Source organism: Xiphophorus couchianus, chromosome 3 (genome assembly GCF_001444195.1).
Source record: "Xiphophorus couchianus chromosome 3, X_couchianus-1.0, whole genome shotgun sequence".
NCBI classification, from domain to species: Eukaryota; Metazoa; Chordata; class Actinopteri; order Cyprinodontiformes; family Poeciliidae; genus Xiphophorus; species Xiphophorus couchianus.
In genome coordinates, this window is record NC_040230.1 from 19,474,686 (window position 1) to 19,493,601 (window position 18,916).

Consider the following 18,916-nt stretch of genomic DNA (forward strand, 5'->3'; position numbering starts at 1 on the left):
CAAGGCAGTAAAGAGTTATGTCACCTTAACATATTTAAAAATTGTAGTTTCTTTCTATGCTGTGCTGAAGAACAGTTAAACATTTCACATGTTTATACATTTATTCGCTCATAGTTTTTGCAAAAAGTTACAGGGCTTCATCTTTTCTGTATAAAGTCTGTGCCAAACACTGGCTCGTTGTGACTTACACATCAGTGCTTGGTGTAGGTTTCAATTTGTTGGACTTCCTGTATATTTTAGGAGCACTAACTACAGATGAACTGGGTTAAGTTTCCTGGTTTCAGGTCAAAAATGTCAATAAGCTTTAAACCACTTTACCAGTGGTATGTGGTCATAAAAGATTGTCTGAAATTTTGAAGGAAGTCACTCTTTAACTCCCACACTCTATTCATGGGCACTTTCTTTGAGAGAATAGTGAGGAAGCCCATTCCCATTGATGAGAAGCAATCCTGTATTTGTGTCACTGTTGGCAGAACTGATTCCCGATTTTATGTTCTTGATACTAGTCAAACTCATTAAAGTGGAACTAAACCCAATGTTAAAGCACAATCCCACCCCAGACAAATTTTGAAAAATTCCACCAAAGTTGGCGGTGCCAAGAGACACTGAGGGGCGCAATCAAGTGTGGGGTGAGGGGATTAAGTGTAGGTGTGATTCTGAACAGAAAATCCATGTGTTCAACAAAATCTTGTATGCAAACCATAGCAAAGTTTTCTAAGCCAAACACAAAAAAATATTTTGTCATTGTTAAATCACAGACAGTAGAGCAACAACAGGTACTGTAGGTGGAGATTTGTCAGATACTCCTGATACCAATCATTTGAGAACATTGATCCCTGAAATTAGGTTGGGATGTTTTCAATTTTAAGCCTATTTAACACTCCTGTAGAAAAATCAGTCTGCTAATTAAATTTGGGGATTTCAGCTCGACTCCATCATGGGTTTAGTTGGGCTCATAATGCCAAAGTGAAACAAATTTAGATTATAATTTAGTCTAAATATAGACAATAAGGTGTTTTGTTTGGGATAATAAATCTCTTTGTAATTATTTAAGAAACTTCTCCTCTTCCTCCACTACAATCTGAAAACAGTGTGAACTGTCACTGTCTCAACTAAATCAGCTGAATTTGTAAAGTGACATATGTGTCACTGCCAAAACCTTTGGCCATGACTGCAGCAGAGAAACGATGCAGTAAATAACTTTTTATTTGTATCAGTTTGGCTACTTGAGTCTTGTCTGTTGATGGTTCCCATATTTTTGCCTTTCCTTTTTGAGCCGAGTATAGAATATAAAGTCCTACAAATAGGGCTGGGTGGCTCATCCCTTCCAGTATCATCTGTTTCCAACTCAGTGGAGAAGCACATGGAGGAGAGTGCAGTGTGAGCACTTCACAAAACTAGCCTGCTAAGCATGGGATTAGACTGGGGACGCCTGGCTTTACCAGCGGATGGGATTATGTTTTGTTTGGCCTGGCGAGGGGCCAGCATTCTTGACCCATGGTGCCAAATCATACAGCCAACATTGTCTCCAGTCTTTCAAATCCTGCAACGTACAGTTTCATTCAGTGCTGAAATCTTGCTGTTGCTGGTCTGAAGCAATCCTCTGTATGGAACAAAACACACACGCACACGCCCACACATGTGTGTTCAATAAAAAAGACGAAATTTATGATTTCCCTCCCAATAAGGAAAGTCATTCCAAAGTTTTAGGGTTAATGGAAGTGAAAGTATACTCGTCTTATAAGTTATAGAAGGAAATAAATGGTGACATTTCACAGCAAGCCTGCAAACAAAATGACCTGCAGTAGTAAAAATGTGACAAATTCACAAAGTAAAATGGATTCAGAAAGCATGTAAAGCTGGTAATTAGACTGTAAAACCGGCCAATCATGCATCATGGTACTTTTGTCTGATAATAGTGTTATTAACATTTGAGAGCCATCATTTTTCACCTCACAGAGTGATCTGACAGCAGTCACATTCAAGTGTTTCTGAAACATTCTATTAAAGCCAGATGGTGATGTTTGGCTCATGGAGTCTGTTTGGACCAGGAATGTTCCAGCAATTGCTTAATGACTGGTGTTGTTTTGGATCTTTCTGCTGATCCTCCAGGTGTAACAAGCCTTTCACATTTTAGCACTGTGCTTACAAAATCTAGGTTAAACTAACTTCCAGTTTTGAATTTGTTGGATAAAAAGCTCCACCTCAAGCATTGGCCAATGTATATTTTAAAATACATTTTCTTATATGACATAAAATTAGTAACTAATAAGACTTTAAAAAAAAGTTGGTCTGTTGACAGATTTTAGCCAGTTCTGATTTGCACTATCACCTACTAAATATCTAGTAATGCCATGAAGACTTATAGTCAGAATTGCATTGTATTAAAACAAAATTAACCCAACTCTAAAGAACAGACTATAACCTTTGTGTTTATTCAAGACTATTTGTCAAGTGTAATATTTCACAAAATTTTCATGAGTTTCTACAACATATATTTAAAATAAATTGAAGCTTTAGTTTATTTATTGCAGCTATACAAAAGTCTTAAAAATCCATTTTGTCATCAGTCAATTTTTGAATTGTGGGAAATATAATTCACAATTTTACTGCTCTGCAGTTAAAAGACATTTTACTGTTACTTTAAAACAAAAAATATGAAAAAAAGACATTTCAAACTAATACTGGTATGTTTGTTATTGTAAGAAAACAGTATCAGACTGAAACTATCAGCTTTGTGTTGATTTCCTGTAAAGTAAGTTGACCTTTGCCCTTAAAGTGAGACACAAAAGTTTGAAAAGATAAACAGATCAGCTTTTCTGATATTAGTCAGCCTTTGTTATTTCCCCATGTTTCCCTCTTTTCTTGTATTTTCCTTGCATAGAAAATACATGTTGCTTTCAGAATGTTTTATATTTTTCTATGCGCCAAAGTTACACTGAAAACAGCTAAGCCCTTTTCTGCAGGAACAACTTCTATCCCAAAGAGACCTGTTAGCACTTAGATATGGTGCATTCACAAATCATAAAAGTTAGGTTTCTGATCAGTTTCAGTGCATCTCTGTTTTCCACCAGTTAGTTAGTTGCTTGCTGCAGCAGAGGTCCTGATTTAAAAATGAACCATCATAAAAAAAATAATGTGCAAATCTTCTACAATTGATTTCTAATCCAGTGTTCAGTGCGCTACCATTGTTTTGACATGTAAAATTTAATAATCACTTCAGGTCTTTGTGTCCTAACCTTTTCATTAAAATTCAAGATGAATTGTCAGGCCCCTTAATTGCACTCATTAATTCAGTATTTGTGTGCGTGGTTGTTTTGTTTACCTTTATGGAAGCCAAACACCGCAGTGACTCCTCTTAAAGACTAGTGGTGTTGTAAGTATTTTCATTGGTTGCTTTTGACACAGAATATTTGGAACTTCATCCTTACTATTATCTCATAGTAGCCGTCAAGCTTGTGTAATTGCTGCAATTGATCGCTCACAACAATAACAGACTGTTGCTTTGTAGGCCACACCATCACAATCTGCAATGTTTAAACTTTTATTTTTCAGCTTTACCCACTGACACACACATACACAAACCGTGTGCTGTAGAGCCCTGTGTTGTGCACTGGCATTTGTGTTTTGTATTTAGAATTGCCAGGAATCAGCAGCCCCTCTGGCATGACTGGCACTGCACACAGAGACATGTGATGTATGTTTGACAGTCTGGACCTTGGCAGTTTACTCTTCTGCTAAGCTCTTGCGCATTGATTTAGGTGCCCATTTTACTGAATTTGCCTCCATCCATCACAATAGCTTATTTGTTTACTGCAGTAAATAGCTGACAATGTATGTATCTTCGTTGGCCAAAGCCTGTAATAACTAAATGTATGACTGATCTCAGCTGCTTTGGAAGGGGAATTAGATGAATCAATCTCAGTTCTTTTTTTCTTGTAAAGAAAACTGTTTTATATAATTAACACTGAAAGCTCAAAGTCAACTGTTCAGTGTTGCCCTTTCAAAGAACAAAATTAATTATTATTAATTAAAAGATCTTATTAATTTGTAGAAATTAAGGAATTTTGAAATATGGCACAGAAGCTTAAACAATTTTAAATGCAAATACTAACTCTTGGGCCTGAGAAGTTCTATTCATGCTTGAAATGTTTAACTTATTCTCTGCGTAACATTTTTTCTTTTCACCTTAATGTATAAAGTACTTTGCTCAATTCTGTTTGGTTTTAAATGTAAATAAACTATAGCATAATTTATCACTACATGTGCCTTTTAAAGCAGTCCTTTGGAGATGTAAGAGCAGATAAACACATCATAAGATTGCAAAATTATGAAAACCTTTATTAGCACCATCATTGCTTTTATATCAAGATGACTATGAACTTCGCTCCTGTCATTTGATCAATTAAGACATGTTTCTTCTGTTTGTGTTTTGAAGCTCAGCTTAAAACATGGTCATGTTTCAGATGTGTGAAGTGCATACACTTTTAACATTTTCTCCGGCCCTAAGATTTTCAGCAGGAGTGCATTCATTCTCACACAAATAGAACTGCCAGTATAAGTGGAAGATAGCGAGGCCATTTTAACATTTTGAACTACATAAATTATTCTCTGGTGAATCACAAAGTCACATTGAGCAATTTCATGCAATAAAAACCAGCACCTACTCTTCAAAAACCTTTTTAAAAAGTCATATGTTTTGCTGTGCTGAAAATGTGTTATCATGGAAGAGCTGTGTAGAGTACACACAGATGTGATACAAAATTTTCTTAAACTCATCATGGCAAAGAATGTCATTTTGGGTGTGTTATTCAGTTGTGCCATTTTTTAAAGATGGAAATATCTTTAGTGAACAAGACCTACTGTGCAGAAGTTTTCATTTATTCTTTCAGTACTGAATCAGAATTATACATAAAGATTTAATTGTCTGTTCACTTTCATAAATCTTTTATTGAAAGGCCCTTAAGACAATTAACGTAAACCACATTCATTTACAAACTTCATAGTTTTGACTCAATATTTGGCAATTTGTTAATTTTTCCTTTACAAAGTAAACCCCAGTAAAACAGGCCCTCAGAATGATGCTACCACCACCGTTGATTGATGGTTGGTGCAAATTGAGTCATCTAGGCATAAAAAGCATTTTCCTCGTTCATGTTGATCATTTTGTTTGTTGATAAATAAAGCAGGCTCACCTGAACATTTTTTTAAAACCCTGAGTTTATTTGTCATTTATCATTTTGTGGATGACAGAAAATCTGTAAGAAAAAATAAAGCTTGTACAATTGATTGTTGTTTTCAAAGTTTATTAAATTGGTGTATCATTTGATCTTTCCAGACCACAAAATAGTTCAAACTCAATATTTCAAAGCTTAAAATGAAAGTGACATTGACAGCAATGTAAACTTCTGGCTCTCAGCATGGTAGCATGTGGCTGTAGACGTGCAGATTAAAACACTGAATTATAAGCATGTTTGAAGTGACCATCAGCTTTTTAAAATTGCGATGGCAATTTAAAAAAGCTATTTAACCGGAGTTTAAGAAAATCACTTTTTTTTGCTTCTTTCCAAATGGGCACAAATTGCTATAATTGTCCCATAGTGGCTGAATTGGCATCTGTAAATTTTAATTTGATAATAAATCTCCTCCATGGGGGGTGCAGGATGGAATTGGATTACAGTCTTGGATCTCATTAGAGTTATTTGACAAAGGTCCTTTTCATAACGCTAAGATGTCATCAGATGAAATCTGAATAAAATTAATTCGTTTTTATCGTGGGGCACTGGACTGAAACCCTCCTTTTAATTACACTCTCTTTATTTCAGCTCCCATCTTTTCTCCCTCAGTGAAAAAAAACCCTATAACCGTCTTTACACACTTCACCACAGCTCTCAGGTTCTAGATATTTTACTTTAATATTGTTTGATCATTTGTACTTTTACTACATATCAGGATCAGTATTGTCTACTATGTTTACTTGCCTTGGGATGAAACACACATTCATGTCAATTAATTAGTTTTTATCTTTTGTCATACTCTCAGGGTAATATACTGTGCTTCAGCAATGTGATTTATGCCGCTCTACTTTCTTCTATCATTTGTTTTTCATGTAAAATACTAAATGACACCTCTCCACTGATGGCTGTGTTTTCTTTGCATTTCAGGAATCCAGAATTAACTGCATCCGCATCGCTCGCAAAGGTAATTAATTCAAAACAGTTTGTCTCTAAATCTACACATATCATCCGCTAATTCTTTTTACCTTTTAGCAAGCCAGTGTACCTTAGCATTTTATAAAAGTAAAAAAGCCATGAACAAACCATGAAGATGCAGTGTACTTTATGTGTGTGCTACACCACCGTTTACCCCTTTCTTAAGTACAAAGGTTTGGATCCGGACATATTTTCTCTGATGGTTTCTTGTTGTTCAGCAGTGGGCCCCAGAGAAAAGGGCAACGAGCAGGGAGGGATTAGAGGTCAGGCTTTCATCCTGCCTGTTTGGGCCAGACGGTGGGATACACCACATCAAACCGGTCTCTTTGTTCTCATCAGCAGCCCACCGGATAGCTACATCTGAGAGCTCTGACCTCAGTGCATCCAAAAGGGTTCTCCAGATCAAAACTTCCAGATGGAGCTACCTTGGCCTATCAGTATAAGAAAGTGCTGCCCCCTCCGCTCCTCATCCTCTGCACCTCCATGTTTTGATTCAAAGAGACATGAAAAGGGCAGAAAAATTGACTCTAAGTCCTGATGGCAGGAGAGTCTCTGTGCCACAGTACGCTGTCATATCATGGCGAATAAAAGTCATGTATTTATAGTTATCAGTGCTGCAACAGTAAGCGGAGCCTTGTAAGTCAATTGATTTAGAGGGTTGTCTCTCTTTTTTTTTTCTTTTTTTTTTGAGAAGGACTCCTTTTGTGGCTACATTACGAGAGATGAGGCTCTCCTCAAGCATAAAGCCAAAAGGCAAAGCTCAGCTCTCACTCCATCTGCCTTGCACTACTTAGTCGGGCATCGGCTAATTATACTTTCTTACAGCAAAAAACTGAACGCTGTGCTGGCCTTGTGCCTTTTGACACAAAGTGCCGAAAAATAAGAGGGAAAAAAACTGTGGTGCAGCAAGATATAAAACATTTTATGAAAAAACAGGAAACAGAAGAGAACATAACTTAAAAGCAAAATGGATAATGCACTCTTAGGATTTAGCTAATTTCCTGGGTTTATATGTAGGCCGATACATTACATTTTAGTCTGAGCAAGTCCAAGTCAAGTCTCGCATCACTGAAGGCCAAATACAAAATGACTAGACTAACAATTTCTTCATCAAAACTATGACATTATTATTTGTCAACAAAAGAAAGAAAGCAGGCGTCCTTTTTGTTCCACTCTGCAATCACTTGCCTCTTTATTTCAGTCTGACCCAAAAAATCCCAACAAAATATACAGAATTTTGTGGTTTTATTGTGACAGAATGGATTTAGTTGAATTATGGATGAATAATCTTGCAAGACACCAAGTACTGATCTTAAAACATACGTGAAGCTCATCAAATGCATTTCCAAATGTACTATTATTTCAACACATTCTCACTCCCGACTCGTCATATTGATGATTTGGGACTCAGCGTCACATGTTGACGCGTCGGGTCAGGGAACCTGCAAAAGCGTCAATGTATGAGGAGTCGGGAGTGAGAATGTGTTGATTATTTCTATACTAAACATTTATTTCTCATTTGAGTGATAGATCAGGATACATTCAACTGCAGAATGTTATTTGTGTTGTTGATCTGTTGTAAACAGACATATTTTATTCTCTTTTTGGTAACTGAAACCATATCATAACAAAATACCTTTTTATAGATCAAAACTAAACTTTCTGATTGTTGTCATGATGCTTAAATATTTTAAATCATGACAATTTCACTGTTGCTATTTTTCAGCCAGTTGCCAGTAACTTACCCTGATATCCAATGATGAATTGGATATCAATTTACAGTATTCAGTTAAACTATGCATAACACTGAAAATATATTACATGGGAAAATCTTGACATTTCTGAATGTATTTACTATATACTTTGTATGTGAGAAGTATATACAAATTGTAGTACTGTGAAGTATATATTGGCTTTTCGGGGTAGAAAGCCTTTCCCCTGCTCCACAGAAATGATTGGGATGCTCTATCCTTTAGAAATATAGGACTAATGGTCTCAGAGCAAATTGCAAATTTAGTAAAAATATTGCCAGCATTATATTCTAAATTAATCCAACATGCTGTAATCATGAAATCTCAAGCTTATTTCTAGTTCTAAGGTGGTCCAGGAGTTTTTTTTTTTACTTTCAATGATTTCTCGACCATTAACATAGCCTCCGCATTATCAGGTCCTGAGCCATTATTATCAAGCAGCCCATCACCAGTAAAGTGGAGGCAAATGATTCTGGCTTGGATAACAGAGCTGGAGATTACATTTCAACTTCCAGGTGACAGTTTAATTAAGGATCCTCTGGCAGGCACAACACAACAATAGACTTCCATTTCTTTTCTAAGTGCCAATTTCCACCACGGGGCAGCAGGCAGGTGCTTGGATTCATGCGGAAATCTATTTCATGCTCCTGTTTGGCTTAATGGAAATTTTGAAGCTAAATATGACAAAACAGCCTTATCTGTCCAAAACGTTGTGGAACTGAAATTGATTTTCCTCAGCTCCTCATCTAAATCTTTAAATGGTATATCCCTTTATCGGAGTAATATTAAATGAAAAGACAATGGAATAAGCAGAGTCTGTTACTGCGAGGAGTTTTTGAATCGATCAGCTTTCTGACAGGCTAAATTATTTGTGTTTTGAATTACAGGAGCCGTGTTTTCCAAGAAACTCCTTTCCAACACTGGTGCATATGAAAAACACCTGTTATATGCCTTATCAATAAATGGGACACAGACATATCCAGAGCAACATGGCAACACAAAAGCTATCCTAAAATGAGACCACTCCACTAAGCCAGATGCTCATCACTTATTAAAAACCCTGACAAGTAATGAAATTATATTGTACTACTTTCATCTTTATTTGGGATGGGGGTCCAAAAACACTGCCCTTGGCTGCTGATAGTTAGGCTAAAGGATGACTGTATTTTCATTGTCCCTGCCCTAGATCTGATTTCCCCCCCGCCCCCTCAGCACACTGTGAGATAGCACTCTATCCCCAGGCGTGCTCTGACTTTCTCCTGCTCTCCAGATAGTTTGAGCTGTTCCAATGGGATCAGAAGGGCTGGTTTCAGGGCTGTCAAAGCCTGGAGGACAGGCTGGCAGTAGGGAGGAGAAAAAAAAAAAAACTAGATCAGTGGGCCCCTATAACAAGACAAAGGCAGCCCCTCTGCTCAGCTCCATTTACATAAGTATGAAGCTTTATGGTAGAGAAATGAATAACCTGCTATTATGATAATGACCTTTTCATTGGCTAACAGACACCAGGGCACCTTGAGATTATACTGCAGGCCTGAGGAGATTATTTTGACTGGGAATGCTATATTTAATTCATTTTCTGCTTAGAAGTCACCTTTAAAGTTTCATTGTATGTTTCGCACTTTAACTACAAGAATTGTTTATACAGAGATGTTTTGTTATGGTCATGTTAGGGCCAATGCAATCTTGAGAAAAACAGGACCAGCTCCTAACCAACGACATATTTTTTTTTCAGAGAGCAAACCAGACAAGGTGATTTCTTTGCTGTTATGTACCCAACTATAATAATAGAAAGTTGAGTGGGAGGAAAAAGTGTGGCAGCACCAGCAACAGTGGCCGTTGCAGCCTAAAGAGAACTGTGCAGCAAAGCTCATTCAAAACTTTGGGAAGAGTCACATTACGTGGAATGCAGCCAGAGTCTGATGTAAACAGGACATGAGCTACAACGGTCATATTCCTTGTGCTAAGCCAGACCAGAAGAGATTAAATCAGAAGGATCTCACATGGGCTAAGGAGAATAAGTAGTGGTCTGCTGCTCAGTAGTTTAAATTCCTTCTTTTGGAAAAAAGTACATTTTTAATTCAATGTAGAAATCAACACCTCAGAGTCGCAAGGGACAGTGGGGAGCCACAGAATCCAGTTTGCTTGAGGTCAGCAATCAGCAGTAGTTTTGATGTTGGCCCACTGCGTTTTATCCAGTGTAAAGTTAGTGCAGCTATCCAGAGCAGTCATTTTTAGAGCTGCTTCCCCCTGCTGACAATTTTTCAATGATTCTAATTTTATTTTGCTGCAGGAGTTTGTCCCTGCCCACACTGCCAACAGTACTAATTCCTGACCTTAAGACTATGCTATCACTGTTAGTTATTGGCCTTTAAACTGATCTAAACCCAATAGAAAATCTAAGTAATGTTGTCTAGATAAGCTGAAGCCCACTGTTAAAGCAACCTGGACTTCCATAACACTTCAGCAGAGCCAAAAGCTGAGGAACTCCATGCTAAACAGATTTATGTTTTTATTCCAATTTATTAAGATGGACACTTATGGGTATATAGTTGACAATAGGATTCTTTCCTAGCAAGATCACCTAATTAGCCAAATAAAAGCACATTTTTAACAACAATTGTTTTTTCTGGATAGATAACACTGATTTAATCTTTGTATTTAGGGTTCTTTTTTTGCCACTGCTCAAAGTTGTCCTGTTGACAGAAAATAAGTTAAAAAGTATCGAAAACCAAGAAAAACCAAAAACTATTTTGAGAAACCTCTTTTTAACAACTATTGATCAAAATGGCACAAAAAAACTGTAAGACTGGTTCTTTGGATGCAAAATGTAAAAGAATAAGTTATAGTTGAACTTTTTTTTTTTTTTTTTACAATTGTGTATCTCTGTAGAAATGCCAGGTTTATTGCATTGTCTTTTATACTGAAGGCATTTCATTTCTTTGTCAGTTATTTTCACAAGAAATGATCATTAAATCAAAGAGACCAATTTGGATTGTTAGAAAATATGCTTCCTTTTTTTTTTCAACAAAAGACACATTTGTACATAAATGATTGTTTATGACCAGTTTATGCCTTCTTGTTGTTTCTTTGCTTTTATGTTCTTGCGTCCAGCCGCCTGCAAGGATCACCAGAGAGCTTTGGAGGTGTCTCAGCACTCTGAAGAAATGGGGCTGATCCTCGGCGTGTGCGCTGGAGGCCTGGTGATCTTGATCCTCCTGCTCGGCGCTGTTATCATCATCATTAAGAAAGGGTAAATGACTCCTTTATGACTTGTTCCATGCAAGACAAACATGCCTCATTTTGCTCAGTCATGCCGCATCTCTTCATTCTGTTGTTTAAAAGAGCTCAGCGACTACCTTCTATGCACTTGCTGAACTTTGCTAAAGGTCACGCTTTCTAGGGAAGAGCAGGACCAACAAGCAATGCTGTGTTGTTTTCCCATCCCAGAGGGAGCAAACAGCTCACATGCGCAGAGCCCATCTGAGTGTGAAGTATTTAATTAAAGGCGGATGCAATTCAATTAACCACTTAATTACACACACCGAGCAGCGGCCTGACCCTTAAATGAGATGGCAATTGGGAGAGGAAAGGTGTCCCTTCTGAGATTATTAGCCAATGATCCCATGAGTAAATTATATCCACCTTTAGCTCTTCTATTTAGATAACTGCACCTTTAGTTTTTTTCTAAGTCAAAGTGCCTGATAGAAAAAAATATATCAATAAGGAGCAGAGCTAGCCATAGGAGGAGTCGGAACTGCTTGTTCACTATTCAAAATGCTGACACAACATCTTTGCTAATATTGAAGAAAGCTGATAATTGAAGTTGCTGCTATTCTGGAGACTGGCTCCTGAGCCTCTGTAGTTTTTGTCCCAGAGAATTGATCGCCAGATTGGCTGTGACAGGAAGCTACGTGGCCCAGTGTAGTGAAGCGGCCAGAAAACGAATCGATTGAAAGTTTGTCTGCCTCGGCGTGTGTTTGATCTGCCAGCTGCTGCTTGAACCTCTCGCATGTGTCATACGGCCACCTGCACAGCTGAACTCTTTATTTTCACTGTAATCAATGCATTCTGCCCTCAGCTGGCATCGCTTTCATCTTACATATCTTCTTTCTCTTGATTTTCCTTCCCCACCACCCTTCCTTTGCTGCGCTCTTGCCAGAAGGGACCACTACTCTTATTATCCGTAAGTGTCTCCACCTCTCATTTAGTGATTCATCATTTACACGCTTGAGCTCCTGCTTGTCAATCATCAGTTGAAGGGGAAAATCAACCCAGTATTTTTTTTGTATTTAAAATACAGGGTTTTGAATACCCCTTGAGCATCTCTTTGTTTTGTCACATTATAACAAAAATTGCGATGTACTTTTGTTGGATTGTTTTTGGGAGGGAGGGTGAAGTGGAAGGAAAACAACTTTCAAAAGTTGTTGCACCTAATTAACCTAAGCTAAGAAATCAGAAACAACTCATGTGTAATTGAAACCGTTACATCTGTTCTGTGAATGCTTCAGATGTTTGACGTCCAGGAGGATAAAGGTAACTCTGGAGAGATCAGTCAATCAGTCAAACCTGACTGAAACTGAGCTCTTTGGTAAAGAGGAATCAACAAAAAAATAGACATACCCCAAAATACTGTAGGTTTTACAGAGACTTGACTGAGTAGAGCTAAATGCAAATACAAGCCATGTATCATTTTCCTTCCACTTTACATTGAGGCACCACTCTGTGTTGCTCTGTCACATAAATAATAAAAAAGGTACATTAAAGTTTGTGGTTTTAATGTGAACAAATGTAAAGTAGTCCATACTTTTCCAAGGTCTTTGCATATTTAATTTATCGGTTATTCTGCTACTTTTTCTGCTTGTATCTTCATGCTGTAACTCTAAAGGTTGTTTCTCACAAAATAAGTTTCCTTTGTTCTGTGTTTTCTTCTGTTGTTCATATCTGGTGTATTTTGTACAATAACTTTACCCTCCACCTTCTTTTGGTTTCAGGAAACCAGTAAACAAGACTCCTATTACGTACCGGCAGGAGAAGAGCCACATGGGCTCCTTGGAGCGCAGTTTCACAGACCAGAGCACCCTGCAGGAGGACGAAAGAATGGCTCTGTCCTTCATGGACGCACATACATGCGGAACAAGAAGTAAGACAGCTACGCTTTGGTTTGCACGAGCTGTCTTAAAACATTAAATACAGCAAGAGTTTTCGAATGCAGACTGACCTAGATCCAGTTTTTATTGTTGATAACAGACCAAATATTTTTCCAGTTTTTTTTTTCCAATTGACCCCAGAATATTAAGCAAACTGAAGCCTTTCGTGTAATAAAGGAAAACATGCATGAACCATTTGAAGTTTCGGCTCTGTGATCCAATTCTTAAAAGAAAGAGAAAAAAATCTCCTTATTTGTTTAATAAAAATAGTTTTTGCTTAGTTTATTTTTTGAGTAGGTCAACAAAATTCACAACATTTTTGGTGATTTTAGATTTTAAAAGTTATATTATTTTGGCCTGCCAGTATTTTTAAGGTTACGATACCAGGGATACTTTAGACCTGTGGCTAGTGAATCAGTCCAAACCCAGATTGAGTAGAAAGAGTAGATAAATATTTTACAGGAACCCTCTTGTTCTGTGAATATTAGAGATTTAGATTCTTGCCATTGTGCCTTTTTTTTTTTTTTTTAGGTGATGCTCGTAGTTCAGTGAACGAGGCCAGCAGCCTGCTAGGGGGTTCCCCGAGGCACCAGTGCGGACGTAAAGGCTCCCCCTACCACACGGGACAGCTCCATCCTGCAGTCCGGGTGGCCGACCTCCTCCAGCACATCAACCAGATGAAGACTGCCGAGGGCTACGGCTTTAAACAGGAATATGAGGTGAAAGGGGCACTGTTACAGTCTGTTCTCCCACTGACATTATAAAACAACTTAGACAGCTCTTTGTCTGAGACCCAGGAGGTATAGCAAGTCTTCCACTCACAGGAAGGTTAGAGGTTAATGCCTTAAGTCTCTGGCCTGCATGCCAAATGTGCTTGTGATATACCGTATACTGACTGCCAGACTCCCTCCAGTGTGTGTGACAGAAGAGGAACTGTAACGTACTCCTGCTGGTGCATTGCTCATGACTGTTATGGAAAATATGAAATGCCACAGCACTTTAAAAACAACAGCGAAGCTGACAGGAGTGCTGTGAAATAAAACCAAAGATAAAAACACCGACCAGAGAATAGCAGGTACACCAACACAGAAACATAAAATCTAAGATGTTGATAAAAGTAGAGGATGTATGTGGATTTGCTTTTGTAGCCTGTCCAGTGTAACATCTGCTGGGACAAACTCCAGCTCCCCTGCAACCAGCCTAGAAGCAGTTACAGAGGACGGATGGAGCACGGATAGGAATTTCACAGTTTTAGCAGCCCTTTTGCTACTTTTCCCTCTTAGTCCTAACATTTCTCAGGTGTGGTTTTTAGTGTCACACTGTAACTCAGAGAAGCAATGCCAGTGTCTGTATCTAAAATCATAGATGTGTTTTCTAATGTTTCAGTATAATTGATATTACTTTTATTCTATCCAATCAAACAAGCAATGCAAATTTACATAAACTGTTAACTTAATTCTTTAAATCTTTTTCCAAAGAAATTAGTCAGAGACAGATCCATCCATCCACCCACCGATTGTCAACACCTCTCTAAAGAGTGGCAGGGTGATGTTTTCTATCTGCAGTGGTCATCAGGTGTGAGGCGGGGTACATCCTGGACAAATCATAGCATATTTTTTAATCTGTTTTCTGACATAATATTTTTATAGTATATTATGCAGTATAAACTTATTTCTAACCTTTTTCTGTAGGTACAAAAAATGCCTATAGCAATTTTAAAGTAACCCACTGATTTGTTTTCTTTTTTTTTTTTACATTTTCCTTTTCGGCAAATTGTTACATCAACAATTATCAGATGATTTTAAGAAACACTTTGTTGTCTTCTTTTAAAACTATACGTCAGGTTAAGACTCCTTCACGACATCCACAAAATCTCAAACATTTATGAATTATTTCATATACGGAAAACTTTTTTTTTTTTTTTGCTAAGACAAGAATGCTGTTTTTACATCCTTAGTACTCGGCACATACTTTTGTTTCCTGCAGCTTCCTTGCCTAGCCCACTACACTTACACCATGGCAGGTAAAATGCTATAGTGTGATTTTCTGAATTTCAATTCACTTCAAAGAGCTTAAACAAAGAGTTCATATTTCTGAGCCTCCAACATCAGTGGTAGACATGACAAACACCTAATCAGTTTGTTTGCAAAATAAGAGAAGGAATCTATTTTTGTTTTTTGATAGACTGTTGTGCACTGCCGTGCATGCCATTTTGTGAAAAATCCAAAATGTAATTTTTACTGATCACTCTAAGTTGATCACTCCCAGGATTTGAAATGCTTTTTTTATGAGCTAGGTTGCAGCTATTGAAAAAATGTTGCATAAACACTCATGTTGATTCCATCTCCTTCTGATCCTTCCTCAGGAGTTTAAATAATCTCTCATAAATCATATGAACTGTTTGGTAAATGTGCTTTCTGCACTCTACACGCATGTAGAGTGCAGAAAATATGTGCAAGTGGCCTAAGCATCACTTGAAATATATATAGAACAAGGATTTCTTCCCTTACTCTCTGCTTTGTGATCTCCTTTGTGTCAGAATCAGAGAAATTTCAGGAATCTATACAGTAGAAGAGAAAGTGGACAATTTAATTTGCCATGAAATCAGTTAACAGAATAATAATCTGCTACTGTCATTAGATTAGACATTACTGAGTTGGTTTTTTTTTAAAGATATTAGTATTATCTTAGCAAAACCCATGAAGTGTTTTCAACTATTATTATGCATTTTTCATTTATTACATAAGTGCACAGAGTTGCAAAACAAAAGAATGCCAGATGTGGCCATGATGGTCTTTGGGCCTACACATCATGAATAAACTACTGGTTCTCTTCTACGCTGCGCCCAGGATGCCAAAGTGATGAGACCATGACAACCATCACAGTCTTATCACATGCACATGTGATGAAGCACCAGTCTAAACCAGTCTTGTTTTAGAAACAAGCACTAGTTTACAAATCCAAAACCACAATACAGTAAACTAAATGATGCAGTTTGAGATCGTAAAGAAGAAAAGCAGCTGATCTTACACATTTTCTGTCTTACAGTTGTGTTGTTGTGGAATATGCAACAGGTGCAAAAACTAGATCTGACCATCTGAAATGACCGCATCTGGTGCACCATGCATGGACTTATCAATTTTGGCACAAAGCCGTTTTCAAAAACCTTTTAGATCAATGACCCTAAGCGTTGGAGTAGGATTAGTACAGTAAAGACCTCTGAGCTTTCCTATTGGGTAGCTGTGGCACTCATCTAATGCTGTTTTAGCACTCCATTTTTAATAGACAAATCATTCCAAAACAATATCTGCTCTCCTTCTGCTCTTTTAGATACAGTCTTGATTTATGTCAGTTGCTGTAGGTAGTTACACATCTTGTATATCATTGGAAAATTATCCACTTCCTTCGTCATCTCAGATTTCAAGGAACTGCAGTTTTTTCCCCCTTGTTTTCTGAACAGTTTTCAGGTCCGTCTTTGATAACAGGAAACTTTTGCATCCTGAACATTTCCTAGTTCGGTCCCAAGAAGCTTTTAGGAGATATGTTTGACTTTGATTCAGAATGCTGTTAGTTCTAAACGCGTAATCAAAGGGTTGTCTTTACCATTAAATACAGGTGCTCTATTTTGCGGTAGTGAACCAGTTCCAAGAATATTGCGAGAAACATGCAAAATTAAAAAATAAAGATGATTAGTGAAGATTTTGTAGACACAAGTACCACTGGCTGAAGAGTAAACATTATCTGAAGCCACTGAAATTAATCACCACAGCCAAAAAGGCATCTGAAGGACACCACTAATGTTCAGATGAGTAGATCATCCTCATTTAGACCAAAAGAAGACCTCTATTGTGATGGGAGGCCTGATGAGGTTAAACGTCTCTGCCTTCTCCTCCTGAGTCTACTCTGTCTACTGCAGACAGATTATTCTAAAGAGAGGAAGGGACAGTCCGGGAAGGTGAAGAATAATGAAAACTGTGGAGAAGAAAAACTAGAAGAAAAGAAACAACCTTTTTCAATCTTTTTTACCTCTAATGCGTCGAGAGTTGTCTTCCTTCCCAGTAGCAATGTTGGTATTTACCTCTCTTTGTAAGATGTGGTGCAATGGAAGTGCAATAGGGTCATTAAGGATTTTTTCCAGAAGGAACACACACAGCATTAATCTCACTATTGTTCTCAACGGTGCTCATTTGATCTTTTAGGTGATAAGAATATAGAACATGTATTCTATTGGATTGACATTTGGAGGTCACTTGTTGGGACCTGCTGACATTTCTTTAAGCTCTTTGCAGCCTCGAGATGTTTTAATGTGAAAAATACTGCAATGGTGAGAAGTAGAAAGATGTATCATATTAGTGTTTATAAGTTGGTTCCTCAAAGTTCAGTAGTTTCCTTTATGATTTGTAAGTTTTCTTTCTAATGAAAGAAAGTTCATTAGAAAGGATCTAATGAACTTTCTTTCATTAGAAAGTTCATTAGATCCTTTCTAATGAACTTTCTTTCATTAGAAAGAAAACTTACAAAGTTAAATCTAAGACTGTTTTGATAATAATAATGACTAGCTTTAAGAAATAATTGCTTGGGAGACTTTTGTCAATTGCAGGAAAACTAATATGAATCACACTTCACCTCTCTGACCAAAGTAAACCATGTATAGAAAAGTAATAGGGCTCAATGTACACTTACATAATTTTTCTCTTAGCTTTTGTTGTAAAAATGAACTTCTTTTCAGACACATTAGGAAATTCCAAAAACCTGATCTCTTTGGATTTCTGCAAAAACTATCTTTACCTAGCAAAAATTCAATTTTTTTTTCAAGATTGCTATAAAAATGTGATTTGAGGGCATAAATGTGATTATTTGTGTATGAAATCGATACCAGCATCGTCCTCAGAGGAGGGTTGATGATAGAAATGGAATCCATGCCGGCAAATTGTTCTGATCAAGGTATAGTGTGTACACAGGTGTTGAACAGTTCTAATGCATTCTTTTGTGATGTGACACATTTATTTTAGGGCTGAGATGTTTCTACAATAAGTTAGGTTTATTTAAGAGCACAAAGATATAGTAATAAAAATGACTAAAAATGACGAGTTACAAACCTCTGATTTTTCATGGCATTTTGTGACATTTACTGACGGAAACAAAATCCGGCACTTAGGTATACTGCTTTTGAAAATCAGCTGGATCATCTAAATCACAACTTGGAGTGCTAAACTTTTTGCCTGTTTGACCACTTTTTTTTTTTCATAAAACTTTTAAGATTTTTGGAAGACTTATTGCACCTTGTGCCCCCTTGGTATTTAATCCTTGATCGATCCATCAGTACAAAAAAAGTTTCCGTCATTGAACAAAGCTCATTCATCCCCTCACAGCAGCAATGGGGTCTAGCTATATTATCCAGGCAGCACAATGGTGATCCCAGATCTCTGAAAACAATTGTGGCTGAGAGTTTAGCTTGCACCCTAGGGTGAAGTCCATCTCTGTCACCCACTGCCTGTGGCATTCATAAAGACAAGAAAACATCTTTTGTCTCCAATACATGGTGTCCCCCTCTGGAACTCTGCTTGTAGACTCATTAAATGGTCCCTCACGGCCAAAACACACTCCACTCTAAAAATCAATACACACCTCTTTTGTATTTTTTACCCTCTCTGTGCTAAGAGTGTGTGTTTTGATGGATTGTGTCTCGCTATTATGAAGGAAAATGATGAGGACTATTATATTAGACTCACACTGCAGGTGTAGGTTTTTATTTCCCTGAGGAATACCTGCTTTTTGTAAAAACATTGATCAAGATTTTACTGTG

At 37.4% G+C, this 18,916-nt stretch overlaps 1 protein-coding gene across 4 annotated transcripts in view; it reads left to right on the top strand.

Moving 5' to 3' along the window:
* The window catches only part of ptprub (protein tyrosine phosphatase receptor type Ub), a 222,382-nt gene that overhangs the window by 164,314 nt on the left and 39,152 nt on the right, over nucleotides 1-18,916 (top strand). For 2 of the 4 annotated variants that reach the window (XM_028012575.1, XM_028012576.1), the window contains exons 13-17: nucleotides 6,165-6,201; nucleotides 11,075-11,213; nucleotides 12,123-12,146; nucleotides 12,955-13,103; nucleotides 13,642-13,829. In XM_028012575.1, coding sequence (XP_027868376.1) covers nucleotides 6,165-6,201; nucleotides 11,075-11,213; nucleotides 12,123-12,146; nucleotides 12,955-13,103; nucleotides 13,642-13,829 — 537 coding nt within the window. The remainder of the gene's footprint in view (nucleotides 1-6,164; nucleotides 6,202-11,074; nucleotides 11,214-12,122; nucleotides 12,147-12,954; nucleotides 13,104-13,641; nucleotides 13,830-18,916) is intronic. The other 2 variants (XM_028012578.1, XM_028012579.1) reach the window with 1 other exon arrangement.